Source organism: Tachyglossus aculeatus, chromosome 23 (genome assembly GCF_015852505.1).
Source record: "Tachyglossus aculeatus isolate mTacAcu1 chromosome 23, mTacAcu1.pri, whole genome shotgun sequence".
NCBI classification, from domain to species: domain Eukaryota; kingdom Metazoa; phylum Chordata; class Mammalia; order Monotremata; family Tachyglossidae; genus Tachyglossus; species Tachyglossus aculeatus.
In genome coordinates, this window is record NC_052088.1 from 27,311,634 (window position 1) to 27,329,955 (window position 18,322).

Consider the following 18,322-nt stretch of genomic DNA (forward strand, 5'->3'; position numbering starts at 1 on the left):
GCCCTACTGAGAGCTCACCTCCTCCAAGAGGCCTTCCCAGACTGAGCCCCTTTTTTCCTTTTCTCCTCCCCATCCCCCACGCCCTACCTCCTTCCCCTCCCCACAGCACCTATATATATGTTTGTACAGATTACTCTATTTTACTTGTACATATTTACTATTCTATTTATTTTGTTAATGATGTGCATTTAGCTTTAATTCTATTTGTCCTGACGACTTGACACCTGTCCACATATCTTGTTTTGTTAACTGCACTGTGAGCCCGTTGTTGGGTAGGGACCGTTTCTATATGTTGCCAAGTTGTACTTTCCAAGCACTTAGTATAATGCTCTGCACACAGTAAGGGCTCAATAAATGCGATTGAATGAATGGATGAATGATGCTATGAGGCAAATAATACCCACAGGGACTCCAGAATTCTAGAATCATTATTTCTACATGAAAGAGATGCAGTGTGGCAAACGTAGAAAGAGCACAGGCCTGGAAGTTAGAGGACTTGAATTGTAATTTTAGCTTTGTCACTTATCAGCTGTGCTTCAGTTTGCACATCTATAAAATGGGGACTCAAAACTTGTTCTTCCTCTCCCTTAGACTGTGAGCCCAATGTAGGACAGGGGCTGCATCCCACTTGATTATTTTGTATTCAAACCAGTGCTTGGCACATAGTAAGTGTAAACAATTGTCACATGGGCAAGGAATAAGTCTGTTTATTGTTGTATTTTCCCAAGCACTTAGTACAGTGGTCTGCACACAGTAAGTGCACAATAAATATGATTGAATGGATTATTGATAATAATATGAATAATAAGAAACTCTAGCAGGACAAAGTGCATTCATTCAGGTAGAGAGCTGTGTGGAGGTATGGTTAGGATACACGAAAACCTGGGGGGCTCTTCACTGAACCCATACTTGACATTTTGTTTATACTGTGTCTCATTCAGCTGGCTAATTCTTTTTCTTTTTTTACTAGTCATCTTTCAATCATGGAATCTAGTATTATCAGAAAAATAAACAATCCTTAATTAAAACCCCAGAATCCAAACAACAACAGACTCCAACATATGGTCCGGAAATACAGTTACACCCATTTTTGCTATGTTTTTCAAGATTTCTCTGGCCCCAAGTAGCATTTAGAGTTACACGGTTGCTTCTCGGAAAAAAAATCAGCATTTGCCATCAAGGTTGCACCTCACTCTAATATTGCCCTCAGAGGAGGAAGAGGCCCAGCTGAACTTCACCAACAGGATTCTTAGACATGAATACTTACTTGTACACCATCATTATCATTATTATTATAACAACAATAAAAATTAAACGGTGGCATTTATTAAGCCCTTAACTGTGTTCCAAGCATTGTACTAAGCACTGGGCAGACACAAGTTAATCAGGTCAGGCACAGACAGTACTGGGCTCACAGCCTAAGTAGGAGGAAATGGAGCTATTGAAACTCCCTTTTACAGATGAAGATTCTGAGGCACAGAAAAGTTAAGTGACTTGTCCAAAGTCACACAGCAGGCAAGCTGGAATTAGGACTTAAGACCATGCTCTTACCACTAGGCCAAGCTGCTTCAGCCCACAAAGCCAAGTGCTTTTTCCCTTTATGCCTAACTGATATACACCATAGGTTTCCAAATGCAATACTTCATTTCCCAGCACTTAGAACAGTGCTTTGCACATAGTAAGTGCTTAACAAATGCCATCATTATTATTGTTATTATTATTTCCTGCTGACAACTCTTCCAATCAGTGGTATTTACTGAACACTTAACTGTGTGCAGGGTACTATACTAAGTGCTTTGGAAAATACAACAGAGTCGGTAGACATGATCCCTGACCGTGAATTTATCTAAACCTCTTGAGAATCTCCTGTTAGTTCAACATTGTATAGCATTTTTGGACTGTGGATGCAGTCTTTCCTTTTTGTTTTGAGCCTACACCCTCACACTTCCATGCCTTTCCCATCATCCTGGTGGGCTGGAATTCGGTGAGCAACATTTCAATGTTTGCTTTATCCTCACCTTCCAGGAGGGAACGTTCTTCCCATCAAAAATCTAAAGTGGTTTGGAAACAGTCTGTTTCACTGAGGAGTGATATTGGATTCATTACTGAGGGAAAATCCTCAGGCTCACTGCTAATTAGAAAAACGATCTTTATGAACAAAACAGAGAATTTATAGATCTGTTCCAGAGCCTCTGCTGGGAAGGAACCAGAGAAAAATAGGGTATCAATCAGTCAATCATATTTATTGAGTGCTTACTGTGTGCAGAGCACTGGACTAAGTACAATATAACAGAAGCAGGGTGGATCAGTGGAAAGAGCCTGGGCTTGGGAGTGAGAGGGCAAGGGTTCTAATCCCGGCTCTGCCACTTGTCAGCTGTGTAACTTTGGGCAAGTCACTTGACTTCTCTGGGCCTCGGTTACCTCATATGTAAAATGGGGATTAAGACTGTGAGCCCCATGTGGGACAACCTGATTACCTTGTACCCCCCCCCCCAGCGCTTAGAACAGTGCTTGGCACAAAGTAAGCGCTTAACAAAGGCCATCGTTATTGTTATTATTATTATTATTAGATACGTTCCCTGCCCATAATGAAGCTATTTCCACCAGGGAGTTGGGAATAGTAGGGGAGAACAGTACTTTATATAACGATTAAAAATTCTGAACTGGAGTGGATTAATCGCTTAATTCTTGACCCTAGATTTGCATTTGTGTATAGATGTATAATAAAGACACATACACATCATATATCATACAGAATAACAAAAATGATGATGGCATTTATTAAGCACTTACTATGTGCAAAGCACTGTTTTAAGCGCTGGGGAGGTTACAAGGTGATCAGGTTGTCCCAAGTGGGGCTCAAAGTCTTAACCCCCCATTTTACGGATGAGGTAACTGAGGCACAGAGAAGTTAAGTGACTTGCCCAAAGTCACACAGCTGACAATTGGCAGAGCCGGGATTTGAACCCATGAACTCTGACTCCAAAGCCGGTGCTCTTTTTGTATAATTGATGCAGATGAATTCTGGTTTAGAAATTTAAATTCAAAGAAATGAAAGCTTTGTAACTACAAGTGTGGAACTGGAGTATTCTCCACTGACACCCAGGAAGACTCAGGCACTTGATTCATTTAGCAAATCCCAGTTTTCATAGCCACAAATCAGACTCTGGATTCTCCTCCCAACTGGCTACCTCATCTTGAGATTCTCAGTTGGATTATATTAAGAATGCAAAAAAAGTTTATAGACAACACCCCATAAATTTTAAAACTACAAAATGAAAAGTGATCTTCATTAAATGTAGATTGACCACTACTGGATTTTCATTTAGCACGGCTGAAAGATGACATTTTATGGTTTGCTGTTAAATGGACTTAATGTAACTAGTTAAAATATTTAAGTCTTAATTGCTGGAAAATTCTATTAGCCACACAGGTCTTGGAATCAGGTCAAAAATCAGAGAAAACTGTAAATTTGAGGTTAGTATTGAGTAAGTTCAGTAAATGATATTGAACCTAAGGCACTGAGAACACAATGTTATCTTTTTCAAGCATTTAACATAGGACAAATGTCATCTATAACATGACAACGAAGTAGCACTGTCTAATACTGATAAGTGAAAATATTAATAAGCCTGTATTTCATTATTGAATAATTGATTCCAATGACTTTTACAACAGTAAGTATGATATCTGTCTTTTAAGGGCTAATCCTTCAGTTCTAAAAGCAGCAGATTTGAATTCTTAAGCAGCAACCTCCTTTCTATTTAAAAATCAAAGTAGAAAAATCATGTACTCCAGCTTAAAAGATCATCATCAAAAATCCACAGGTCCAGATTCTCACCTGCAAAACTATTAAACAAAAATGCAACTTGAAAGGAAAAATTGTTAAAGAAGAAAAAAATCTGGAAAGACCCCAAGATCCACAGATTGAGGCACAGAAACTCAATTACGGCATAGCTTTGCCAACCTTAACTAAAATCTTCCCAGGTGCTAAACTTACTAGCAATAAAAAGGCATTACAAAACTATTATTTTAACTAATTACAATCTTTATCCACTTCGGTTTCTCACGCCTGGAGCTCTGCGATTTATATAGTGATGCCAATGTAAAGCTCTCCAAACCCATATCAAATAAACTACTTCAAGTGTATGCCCACACAGATATTGTCAAGTAGCCAGTGACTTGCCCTTCCATTGTGAATAAGAGAGCAATATCTATGCTCGCTCTAAAGAAAGACACTCTTCATAATCGTCCAACAATCTGCTAAGCGAAAACATATGGAGAGGCTTAGGCAAAGCCTGCCAGGGGTCTCTATTGAATGGAAAACAGGTGCTCTAGTTTTGTGCCATGTAAAATCCCATTTACCCCCAAGTCCAAAGGTTACAGGCCTAATAGCTGCCTTGTGGTAATCAGGGAAAGCGAAGACACTAGCCCTGGTTAAACATCTGGGACATATTTTACATACTTGCAACATATGCTTCAGGTTCAATTAAAGTGAGGCTTTGGCACATTTATTAATCTTTTTCCTTTTATCCCATAAGAGGACCCACTGACCTGACCTTACTATTATTCCATATGAGAAAACAGAGAAGTAATGAGAATTGGGGGTCAGTACCTGCTGGCACGGCCCAAGACATATTTGTTTTCTCACCAGATTCCATTACGCATGACTTTACATGCAAACTTTAAATTGAGGAACCAATGAATTTTGAAAAGTCGGAAATTGCTCTTCTCTCAGATACCCTGATATCCAAAACTCACAGCATTTTGCCCTGTATGGCCTTGAAGAGGAAGCTGAGAAACGGAAACTCGAGAAATCCTGTTCATCTGCTATTTTTTACAGGGAGAAACTCCCCATTTTACGAAGTCCAGTCTCTTCCCTTGTTAAGCACTTCTAAGTCTATTGTTAAAGATTATGTTTGTCATTTTTTTCTTGTTCAAGATGCAGTGTTTTATGCCAGATTTGAATTATATGAGCTCTATTTTCTTCCCCTTTCTCCCAATTCCCTTGTAGATTACTGAAATAAAGGGACTGGGGGCGGGGGGAGAGAAATCAAGCCTCATTCCTTTTATACGGAAAACACATTGCTCAAGAACTTTCTGTAAAGAATATAGAAAAAAAATTCACAGAGTAATTCCAGCACTCCTTTTCAATCAACTTTGTAACTATACCGGAAAATGTGTTAGAACTAGGGTTTCTATTCAAACAGGTAAATACTAGATTATAATTGGTATGATTTCAGAGACTTGGTGATTTTTCTAACAGCATGCTTTGTTTGGCATCAGGCATTGGTTGAGCTGATAAGATTTTTTTTTGTTTTGGTTTTTTTTTTTGAGGTGATAGCTTATGTAGCAAGCTAGAAAAAAACAGGATAGCAAGGAATCAACTGATTTCATGCCCAAGCATTAAAGACCTGAACTCTGCAAAGCAACCATGGTTATTAAAATTCCAAAAATATACACACTGCTAGGATGAAGCTCTTACAGGGGCTTTAGTTACAACGCAGCAACAAGCAGGGGAAAATGGCCATAAACGGATGGCAGCTCAGTGTTTATCAGAAGAGAAATGATGATTCAGAGCTAGCATGTTGAGTTAAAATACAAGCTCTCTACAGCTACACTACTGACCTTAGCAATAAATCATATCTTTTATTGCCATAAGTGCATGCTCGTATTATTTAACATTAAAAACTAGCCCATATGTGTTTGGAAGAAAGGAGGCTTTGTTAGTTCAATGTTTGATGATACTGAAATGATGTAACTAATGACTAAATGATGTACAGAAGGATTTCACTGAACAGCTCTCTCATTTTTAAAACGGTTTAACAAGCAAGAGAATAGAAGAACCACTCTGTGTGCGTACGTGGTTTTTTCACATTCTTCCAAGCTCTGGGTGTTGGGGAGCAGAGAAAAAAAATAATCATACAGGGGATTAACTAATCACAGTGAATTTTCTGACATTTCTAATGCTTACTGCCAGCCCATGAAATCTTACACTGGTATAAAACTGTACATCTCTACTAGAAACAAAGGTCAAGGGCATAAATTAAGATACACTGTTTTTCTCCTCTCCTCAAAAATTTCACTGCTTTACTACAACAGAAGTCAGGAGAATACTGGTGAAGGTCACATCTTACAGTTTTATATGCAGAGCAATTCTTGAAAGAATCAGTAATTTTTTTTTCCACCGCCTCTTCCCGAACATCCATGTTTTTTGCTCTGGGACTATCCAGACAGTGACAAGAGGTCTTGCTGTGCTTTGCTCCCCAGTCTTCCTCCCAACACCAACTATTTCAGGAGTGGTACAAGGTCATTCTAATTTCCTCCCTCTGGTTTTTCCCCTCTCCCTGGGGAACAACCAATCTGAGCCATTCCATCACCTGGCTTGATGAGATGGAGAAACTAGCTGTTATTCACTGTGGTGGCAATCGTCAACCCAACCAGCAACCTTAGCGCTGAACCCGAGCAGTCTCAAGAGCGGATTTCTCTCTATTGCTCCGCTCCCCCTGGCAAATGGAGCAGCAGTGGTAACTCCAAATCAGGTGGCCATCCGCCAGGCTTGCGATCATTTAAAATGTCTCACAGAGCGCCATTCTTTTGAGCCATCCTACTACTAATTCATTGAAAATTATGGATGGCAATGGCCCATCTTCGATAGATGTGGTGCTGCTATTTCTCCACTCAATCCACCCCCACCTCCCCAACGAGTACAATCCTATTTGTAATACTCAAGACAGGACAAATTTTCGTCCTTCAAAAACAGTTGTCACGGCAGTTATCTTCACAAGAGCTATCAAGTTCCAGACAAGCTGAATTATTTTTGTTCCTGGCAGAAAAATATTTGACCCAGCTCTGGACAAAAAGGAAAAGGATTTATAGTCCTCTATCCTTTCCTGCAATGTACAGGGGCATTGTTAGGATGATAAACAGCTCTGTCCAATTTTCTGGACTAAAACACTCAACTTCTTTTTTAACTGTCTGCAAAAACAGTGTCATGTCTAAATTCTCCCATCCCCAGGTACCTAAGGGCTGGGAAAGATAATTACCTTGTCATCTTTGTCATCCTCTTCTTCCTCGTCCTCTAACATGTCCTCCACTACCTGCAGAAAGAAGCAGAAGTGGTTGTCATGATTTTTAAAAGCAGAGATTTTGTTCTGTCAAGTGTGAATCTTTTGGAGATGAAAAGTATTCATTTTCAAAATAGATGCGCTAAAAGGAAAATATTTTTACGTAGAGCTTGAGATTTTCAAAATCAAAGCTTTTAATTGAGCTACACAAGGGAATAGAACACTGAGAAGAAATCTAGCCTATTTAGAGCTCTTTCTAAAAGAAGTATGTCAACTATGCAAAGCGTATTTCAAAATCATGGAATGCTTTCAAATATGGAACTCTTTTCGGTTCTATTGCATACTATGAGTTTCACACTGGAAGAAAGAAAAATGAAATGATTCAAGGCTTCATTTGCTTATTTCCACAGAAGATTTCTCAAAAGCTACAGGTCCAGACAGAATGATGGTCCTTTGTTGTTCATAGCCGTGGAACACACTAACAAAGCAATAAAGGATTGCCGCATTCTGCAGTCGTGTTTCCAGTGTATTGCTTCATGCTGCTTTTTCCTATGCAACTCTGTAATAATAATGATAATTATGGTATTTGTTAAGCACTTACTATGTGCCAAGCACTGTTCTAAGTGCTGGGGTAGATACAGGGTAATCAAGTTGTCCCTCATAGGGCTCACACTTTTAATCCCAGTTTTAGAGATGAGGTAACTGAGGCCCACAGAAGTGAAGTGACTTGCCCAGGGTCACAAAGCAGACAAATGGTGGAGCCGGGATTAGAATCCACGTCCTCTGACTCCCAAGCCCGTGCTCTTTCCACTGAACCACGCTGCTTCCCTACCCACACAGGTATTCAGTACCCAAATAGGCATTCAAGTCAGTGGTATTCACTGAGCACTTACTGTATGCAGAGCACTGCACTAAGCACTTGGGAGAATATAATACAATAGAGTAGGTAGCCATAATCCTTTTCCACAAGGAGTTTACAGACTAGACGGAACTATATATTATACTGAGAAGGGCATATGCATACCAAATACATAATTCTTGGGTTTCTTAATCATATTTATTGAGCACTTACTGTGCGCTAGAGCACTAAATTACTAGGCACTGTACTCAAAAAGTAGATTTTATCAAACTTTCTTATATAGATTTTTTTTGACCACACCTATTTGTCAAAGACATCATTGGAGAGTATGCGATTATGAACTTTTTGAATTTTAGCAACTCCTAGAAGCTATCATTTGTAAAATGTTTATTGTATATTTTCTCTTCATTTGAATTCTTTTAATTCACTTTAATTATTTAATAATCAGTACCTATATTTTAACGGGAGTGACTGCAGTTCACCAAATCAGAATTTCCCTAAATGAAAAATTCGGTGTCAGTGGTAGAGAGCGGGAAGAAATGAGGTGGGTGGGAGAGTGCAGGGGAGGAAGGAAGAAACAGTGGAAGAAGTGGTCACACAGACCCATCTCTCCCCTGCTGCTGCCTTCCCACTTTAGTCAGGGATCCAGTGCTGGTCCCGTTCTTCAATATTATTATTCATATTTATTGAGCACTTACTGTGTGCAAAGCACCGTACTAAGCAATTGGGAGAGCACAATATAACATCAAACACATTCCCTGCCCACAACCTCATAGTCTAGAGTCTGTCACAGTCTCTTCTGCCTCTGGAATGACCAAAATGGGGTCAGCTTCACAGGATCAAGCATGAAGTACAGTCCCTTCAGTGCCAGCAGCAGAAACTCTCCACATCAGGAGCGAAGGGTTGGCCTGCCAGCGAAGGTGGTGAAAGACCACGAAGGGGTGGGAAAAGGGTGAGGAGGGAAGGAAAGCTGCTGAAGACGACTTCTCGGAATGAGGTCTCTGTGCCATTTCGGACCTCATTTTCCCATTCCCTTTGGACCACCGATTCACTGCTGTTTTCAAACTGGACCTTCTGTTTCTCAAGGGGGGCAACCCCTGCTCCTGATCATGGTCTTCTAAGCCATTCTGTCTGCCTGCAGTGGTCTCCCACCAATTCCCTCGCTGGTCACATTGAAACAGTTTTGAAGACTACGATTTTCGAACATTTGTTCTACCTTCCCAGCTTACATACGGCCCCCTTCAGTTGGGAATCCGACACTCGTTCTTGTCATACGTGCTGCCCTGTGATACCGAGTTACCAGAAGCATTGCCTCAGTGATAGTGAGCTCACTATATTTTAGGATGTCTTTTCGTTAATTTGGTTCCAGTCATTTGTGGGTCTTTGGGTGATGCTCAAGAAGCTATATGCCCAAGTCTCAGTGCCAAGGGAAGGTTCAAACTACTCCAGCCTGGTGGGCTTGAATTAGAAATGAAGCTTTATGTCCCACTGTCATTAAACTCTGTCAGTATCCCAAAAGCCAAGCTGATTTTCCTGATTTGTTTTTTCACTTTGTCTGTGCCTTGCTGTAGGAATCTGGGTTTGGTGACAGCACTATGTTCTGTTGCCTCAGATAATTTTTAGCTATGGTTTGGGTAGTTTTGTTCGGGCTTTTTGCTAGAAGCAGAGCATTGTGATCACTTTGCACAATGATCTGTAATTTCATCGTCAAAAACACAGAGTAGCAGAAGATGAGTTATGGAACACAAACATATTGATCTACTGAGAGATTCTGATGTCAGTAGAGGCTTCTCCAGATTTCGAATCTTCATTCTACAATGCACAGTTCCGACGGACATTTATACACACACACACACACACACACAAATGAGGGGACAAGAGCCACTTTCCTTCAGAGGCCAGCTGAATTCACACTCCCCGTATCCACAAGGAGACACATTAAGTCTGAAATCTTGTTCAATTTTACGTTCAGTGACACCCTTTAAAGGCTTGCATTTTTCAAAAGGACAGGCGCTTAAGTGAAAGGTTTCCACTTTGATATCCACATCAGTTTAATATTTCAAAGGCAGAATAGTTGGGCAATAGCTGGTTAGTAGATAAACCTCTTAAGGGGCTTGGTAAAGGGTAATTTTGCCCCAGTGACAGAGATAAAACTTTAGAAGCCCTCTAAGGGCCCATCATCTAGGAATCAAATTTGATCACAAAATGTCTTTCCAAGGCTAACTAAACCTTTTATATTGCTGTCTGGGTTGTTTCATGCAATCCAGTAATTGAATGTGTGCCTTCAAAATACAGAAGAATTGACAATGTGTAGCAAAACAATGTTGGACAGAAATCCTGATTAGGATATTCAAATTATGGACTGTGGGCCAGTTCCCTATTTTAAAAGTTTGGTATCTCGACTAATACCAGTTTAATTTTCAACGTGCCAAATGAATACAACATGCCATCATTTGGACCCACTTTTGGAAATCAACTAAGATCTTCTGTACAGGACTTGCCCTCCCAAACTCCCACAGAAATGCATTTTTCATTTGCATAACTCAAACTGCCTAAACATTACCCAAATGTGTACTTGGATAAGCACAGTTGAACCACAAATGTGGAGCCAAAACAACCCAATACGATAATTTGCTTTTCTGTTAGGCTGAAAATGGGCATTTCCACGTGTAGCCAACTGATTCCTTGTGGAGAAAGATTATGCAATGTTTCTGTCCTTACACTTGGATTCATATCCTTGTGACTTTGGGTAAGTCACTTAACTTCTCTGTGCCTCAGTTACCTCATCTGTAAAATGGGGATTAAGACTGTGAGCCCCACATGGGACAACCTGATTCCTTTGTATCAATCCCAGGACTTAGAACAGTGCTTTGCACATAGTAAGCACTTAACAAATACCATCATTATCATCATTATACCCTTTATTCAACCCACAATACTTATCTGCATATCTATAAATTATTTATTTGTATTCATTTCGGCCTCCCCCTATAGATTCTGAGCTCACTGTGGGCAGGGAACATGTCTACCAACTCTGCTGTATTTATACTCTCCCAAGTGCTTAATACAGTGCTTTGCACACAGTAAGTGTGCAATAAATACTATCAATGATGGTGACTGACTTTATGCTGGGTGTTAATCTTGTGTGAGTGTCTCCTGCTAGGTTATAAGCCTGTAAAAATGTGGATCCCTTCTAGAGATAGCGAACCTTGCTGGAAATACTATAAAAAGACTCAGGGACCTCCCACACAACATTTTTTAGATAGCTTTCTTGAGGACAGTGGTGCTATGTCAGGCAAAACTGAGGTACAGATATTGTCAAAAGGGAGTCACCACAAGTTCTATTAACACTAAACATATCAAATTTAAACTGGAACCAGAGAAGCAATGTGGCCTAGAGGAAAGAGCATGCGCCTACGAGTCAGAGGACCTGGGTTCTAATCCTACTGTCTCTTGCCTGCCATGTCACTTTGGACAAGTCACTTAACTTCTCTGTGCCTCAGTTCCCTCATCTGTATAATGGGTATTAAGACTGTGAGCTCCATGTGGGACAGAGACTGTATCTAACCTGATTATCTTCTATCTAAGAGAAGCAGCATGGTTCAGTGGAAAGAGCATGGGCTTTGGAGTCAGAGGTCATGGGTTCGAATCCCAGCTCTGCCAATTGTCAGCTGTGTGACTTTGGGCAAGTCACTTAACTGCTCTGTGCCTCAGTTCCCTCATCTGTAAAATGGGGATTAAGACTGTGAGCCCCACGTGAGACAGCCTGATCACCTTGTAACCTCCCCAGCGCTTAGAACAGTGCTTTGCACATAGTAAGTGCTTAATAAATGCTATTTAAAAAAATCTATCCCAGTGCTTAGTACAGTGCCCGGCACATAGTAAGCACTTAAATATTACTTGAAAAAAACCATACCCCAATTAGAATTTTAAAATTAAACACAACATTCATTTTTCAATTTCTGGACAGAGTATTCATTTTTTCTTATGCCATCAGGATATGAGGTTCAAGATTCCCTGTAAACTGAAGGGTTTATGGGTTGGGTGTAAAGCTAGGGAAGTTAGTAAAGACCCCCTAAGGAAACAGAGTTAGGTTACCACCATCAACCCCAGCGCTTCAGTGAGACAGTGGATAAGACTTAGTACACCCAAGGTTGTTCAGAAGTTTATTTGTGATCCAAGTTGAACTTACGAAGATATTGTGTATAATAATGATGGCATTTGTTAAGCGCTTACTATGTGCACAGCACTGTTCTAAGCGCTGGGCATTGTTCTAAGCACTGGGTATGCCAATGAATAATAATATGTGGAGTATACAAAATCGCAACCCTTTCCAGATAATTTATACAGAACACTAGGAGAAGCAGACTCAATTTCAATAAGCTAAAAAATTCAAAAGGGTCTCCCCTTTCAAATTTCAATTCTTCCTTGTTTTCAAAAAAGCTAGCAATAATCAATACACAATAGAGTGTACAAGAAGACGTCAGATCCAGTCACATAAACATTTGCCAGCAATAGCTAACTGAAATATGACATTACTTGAGAAACAATGAAATTAGTGAAGAAGACATGGGCATTAGTTGAAATCCTGCCATTATTTCATATAAATTTGGGGGGAAGATATTAGATCAGTTCTACGATTCTCTCTCTAAATTATGCTTTCCAATGCCTTGCTTGAAATCAAGCAGTAATAATCAAACAAAGGAAGGGCACCAGGGAAATCAGAAAGATCTAATGCAAGCAGTTAAAAGTGACATGACCTTCTGTAATGTCACTTGTCACAGACTTATATGCCACACACTGGTTGAAGGTCTTGAAGGAACCTGATTCTGGTACTATTCCTTGAATCTAATACTAATACAGATGACATTTTAAAAAACAAACGTAGACAGCCTCAAATGTGGTATGTCAGCTATTTTATGGACAAACAATAAGCAGACAAAGTTTTAAAAAAAGAAAACCACTGTATCTCCTGAATTCAGCACTTCTGGGACATATTTGTTTGTGATACAAGACAACATGTGATAGGCTACAATAAATAACATTCCCCCCACCTAATAACATTCCCCCCACCCACCCAAAACTGTGACTTTAAACTGCACCTAACCTTATTGATCATTTTTAGCTACGTTTAGGCCAATTAAATGTAGACATGTTTTATGCGATAGCTTGTTATTTTGCAAGGGAACTTAATATAAATTGAATGGAAAGATTTAGAAAAGAGCTTAATCATTCAAGGTTGTGATAGTTCTATGGAGTAAAAATCCCACAAATGGAGACTTATGAGTATGTCATTAGGAAGAGATAAAGAGGCAGGTGAGAGGGGAAGGAAGAAATGAGGCTGCTGGGAAAGCGTGTGTGGTGGGGGGAGGAGGCTGTAGAAGGAGAGGAAGAGGTCAATTAAAGAAAACTGAAATGCTGAAAAACTGTTAACAGGTTCAAAATCCAACTCAATAATTAAAGGGTGATCTACTTGACTAAATAAGCAATAATCCATTCACAAGATTTGCAAAAATCCTTCTGAAACTTTTATTTTTTTGGCTAGGGGAAGTCTCCACTACTCAGTTTGCATTGCTTGGGAATGAAGGACCAAGATTGCTACTTGGCTAATTCCACTTTGGGATTCTTAGGACATACAGGTAATATAATTAATACAGTGCAAACCAAGAGCACTGAAAATTATCTTTTTCTTTTGCTATTTTAATTCTCTTGGAGCATCTTTGTGAAGTGGACAGTCTCTCGTATTTTTGAGTAGTTGCACAGATTCAATTTCTTTACCTTAACCCAATGTAAAGAAATGCATAATTTGAAGGAAAAAAAAAATCACTGTTCACCAGATGTGTTTAACAACTGAGATGTTTAAAAGAAAATAAATCAAAGAGCTTGGTTTCAAAGAAAGATTTTTTTTTTCCTTTCTAATTCTGTCCAAATTTATGCAGATGCTCATAATTGGACATATTGCTAACTTAATGAATATTTCCATCCTAGAGATAGGGAGGAATTTGGGGTGAGCAGTATTCTTCAGCTGGGTCTGGAGTTCGTTTAGATGATTTTGTCTTCACACAAACTAACCACAACATGTGTTTGTGTGTCAATGGATTTACTACACTTGTGTGTAGATGTAATATAAAATTATTGAATGTGTATGGATTGAGAAGACGCATGAACCGCTCTGCTATTTCAGGTCACTGGAAAGTACCCAAGGTCGAACTGAAGACTTTCAGAGTCAATAAGCCTGTTATAACTGTGTTTATGTGGCCATTTTCACAACAGGGCACCTGCCTCTCGCAGGACTTCTGAGGAAGAACTTCAGGAAAATGAATAGTTCAATTAAACTGTACATGTAATTTATACCCTATTTGTAAGAAAATAACACTCATAAACAGGTCTGGAATGTATAGTCCCTTAGAGTATATCTCATGCATCCAACATAGTCAGTTGCCTTTAGTTGGATTCACATTATTCGAGATTTGACCTTGGAGTATTTCAGCTACAGTAGTCGTCAAGATAACTGAGCCACTAGATGTGGATAATAATTAGTCTGATAGGCTTGCCAGGAAGGCTGAATATATCGCACTACAAAAGACGAGTCTAAAAAGAAAAGCATTAGTTCTTTATGCCTAAAAGACTTCCTGATTTTTTTTTTTAACAGAGACGCTCAAATACAATTATTTCTTCTTGCACAATGCGTTTCCTTGCCTCATTCTAGAAAGCGTGCATGTTGTAATTTGGTCTGATTCTTAAAAGGAAATGTGTCTTTAATGTGCCTTTTGATGCGATGCCACTGACTATACAGCCCTGTTCTCTGAATCAACAACAAAAGAATTCTGATTTGTAAGATAAATCTGCTTTTTTGTAAGGTATATAGACAGTAAATATGCTTATTGGACGAGGATGTGCAACTTATGGAGATTAAAATACATGTAACCTTACTTGTAGATAAAACCCAGCTGCAAAGAAATGCTTGACAATAATTCAAATTATGTAATGAGTAAGCATTTCAAATGACATTTTTTTCAGTTAGTTTTCAGTGCTAACACTCTCCTTTCCACTGACACAAAGCCCCGTGAATAGACTAGGCAAACGTTTTCTGAACTCTGTCTCCATCTAAAGGCTTCAAATTATACTTACCGGATATTTAACTTTCAGCAAATTTTAGCCTTGACTTTTCAGGGCATTTTTCATTTCGTGTCACCCTTCTTCTACATGTTAAGCCAACTATTAACTATTAGTAATTTTAAAAATAGCAGTGTTTTCTAGAAGTTAGTAGTCCAAAGTCAGGATAAATACCAAAAAAAAAAGCTTAGGCATTTCTCGTAATTTCAAAATGAAATTAAAAGGCATTCGTCACAAACCGTTTTTTTATCATTACACTTTTTGCCAGTAAAACAACGCACTGAATCTATAAAAGAAAGGTGACAAATCACGAAAAGCCAAAATGTCAAAGGCAAAACCAACACTTTTAGTCTTAAAAATTTGTGGCAAATGATACCAAAGGATAATACTTGTTCTCGCCTAAAGAAATTCCCCCTCATTTCTTTCCACTTTTGAAAACTAAAAGTAATCACTGACTATTCATTTACAAATGATTCATTTCAAAACTGTTCAGTTTCTCAAACAAAACAGTAAACAAGTATATGACTTGCCTAAGACACATATTTTCTCTCTATTTACAGTGTGTGTGTTACATATATACGATACCCATGAAGACTCCAATGTGTTCCTTTGTGAATATTCTGAGTTTTTCAAAAAGTTGTTTTTTTTTATAGCAAGCGACAACGTGTCTTAGGTTCCTATTCCTGCTACCATTTGGTATCTCAGCAGGCCAGTAGGTTAATCTGATGGCCACCTGAGTTACTAGACGACCTTAAATCCTTAAGAAATTTGTCCGAGGGAGGAAAAAATTTGAGTGCGTACTTGCAGCGAGAAGCATTTCTGACAAAGATCAAGTATTCTTTTGCATGGAGCATCTTGAAAAAAATGACATTGAAGGGCATGAGTTTTTAATGCTAAAATATTTGCAAGAAGAAAATGTCTATGCTTCCCAACCTCCAATTCCAAAGAAAAGGGACATTTTTCTTAAACAGAAAAAATACTCCAGGAACTCTCATACTGGACTGAGATCCTCAATGCTACATTTTACTCTAAGTCAGGGTCTGTAGTGGCTGTACAGTATGAAACACGATCGAAAAGATTACAATGAATTACGGATGATACATCCTTAATTGTTATGTCATGATCACCCCTCTAATATACTGCACTGCTCTTTCTTCTAGGAAAGGACGATAGAATAGCCGACTTAATTCTTCTTTATGTAGTGTACTGTGGAATTGTTAAATTAGTGCATAATGCATTTAGAATATTTATAGTACCAACATTCAGTTAAATAACCTTTATATAAGATTTATGTTGATTTTTTTCCCTTTCTCATTTAATGGCAAATTATGAAGAGCATGTTTCATAAAGATAATTCTCCATTTAAATTCATCAGTCCATTAAATATTAAAATTATGTTTCTGATGCAATCTAGAACAAATTTGTCCAGCTTCAGTGATTATTTGTGCTCATAAAAATTAGGCCTGATTAATAAAATTTAAATGCTTGATTAAGTTGACATTTTCATGTTTCCGTTCTGATTTATTAAAATTAGTCCCTGTCCCATGGTCTGCTATGGTGATATAGTTACCTTTCCATTTTACATATGCCAGATATATAAGGATATTGGGAATAAGCATTGCTCTTTTGGAAAATACAATGATGATGGCTCTCAGTGGATTTTCTAGTCCACAGGCAATCACTGGTATTTATTGAGCACATTGTGTGTGGAGCACTGTACAAAGCCTTTGGGAGAGTACAAGCCAATAGAGTTGGCACATACAATCCCTGGCCACAAGTAGCTTACAGTCTAGAGGATTACTGTTGCTTCTAGATTACTTGCTCTGAGAGTCCAAAGTGAAGACTAGGTTGTAAAACTGTTGAGAAAATAAAGAGGAACTATACTTCTAATATTTGTGTAAGACTTCCAAGTCAAGAAGGATCGAAATATAGAATACAGTTGTCGTTATCAATCATTTCATCTTCAAAAAGAGAGTTTTGATGGAGCCTCCCATTGGCAAAAGTGGATTAGCCTCATCCTGAGACTTCAAGACTCAGAACCTGCACGAAGGAATCGATTCTAGTGATATTGGGCGGCACAGCACAGCTCGCCCTCCCTCGTCTATGCTAGCGATGGGCCTGCTGAGGTGCAGAACGGAAGGGCTCGCAAATGTTTTTTACATGCTCGATCCATCGACAGCCAAAGTGACCACAGCACAGTGATGGTGCTGAGCTATAGCATCATCATCCAGCCAGTGGCTGCCTTGGGAGCTGCTGTAGTTCTCACTGACTACGTTAGACAGCTATTTTTAAGGATTCCTAATGGACCTGCCCATCTCATGGAATAGTATAGATGGTTCTTAGGCTAGAAAAATTTATCCCTGGTTGCACAGCACCAACAGGACTCAAGACCAAGCCTAATTCCTAGAGCAAGCAATCAAAAGAACATATTGAGCACTTAAACAGAGCTGTGTGGACCAACAGCAGGACTGGGAATTTTTAGAGCTCTGTGGCTCTAACAGAAACTCTAAGAGGAAGGTCATCGGACTATCTAGGATGGACACATCCTTGACCTTCGTGTTCAAGTCCAGCATTGGTGATATTATTCATCCAGTAAAAGTAGCAAGATGCATACATGAATTAGCATGGCTCAGTGGAAAGAGCATGGGCTTTGGAGTCCGAGGTCATGGGTTCAAATCCCGACCCCACCAATTGCCAGCTGTGTGACTTTGGGCAAGTCACAACTTCTCTGTGCCTCAGTTCCCTCATCTGTAAAATGGGGATGAAGACTGTGAGCCCCCCGTGGGGCAACCCGATCACCTTGTAACCTCCCTGGTGCTTAGAACAGTGCTTGACACACAATAAGCGCATAACAGATGCCATTAAAAAAAATTGTATTTCAAAGTGTCAAGGCATGTGGATTCAACAAACTACTTCTCTTTAGCCTATAGTCTCTTGGAAAGCAAGATGTATTTCTGTTTTTAGGGTGCTGACGTGAATTTCTTGATTGGGTTTGTACAAAAGAATTGGCAACCTACCTTCTCTTCTATTCCTATGATCTAGCTTGCTAAACTTCCCTTCCACGATTTTTTCAACTCCACCATATGCCCTGCCCATTTCATCTATTTGTCATAGCCTGTGTCCACAACTTCTTGGCTCTTAGATAGGTATCCACTACTTTGCTCTATTCCCAGATACATTGTTCTATGACTGTACATGTATTTCCTTGGTTATTCTCATGATTTCAAGACTGAATGAGGAAGGGGACATTATATGTGACTAGCAGGATATGTTTTCAGAT

At 39.2% G+C, this 18,322-nt stretch overlaps 1 protein-coding gene across 5 annotated transcripts in view; it reads right to left on the bottom strand.

The window, feature by feature from the left end:
* Window positions 1–18,322, bottom strand: part of MCTP1 (multiple C2 and transmembrane domain containing 1) — a 369,964-nt gene that overhangs the window by 58,472 nt on the left and 293,170 nt on the right. For all 5 annotated transcript variants that reach the window (XM_038765896.1, XM_038765897.1, XM_038765898.1 and 2 more), the window contains one exon: window positions 7,047–7,100. In XM_038765896.1, coding sequence (XP_038621824.1) covers window positions 7,047–7,100 — 54 coding nt within the window. The remainder of the gene's footprint in view (window positions 1–7,046; window positions 7,101–18,322) is intronic.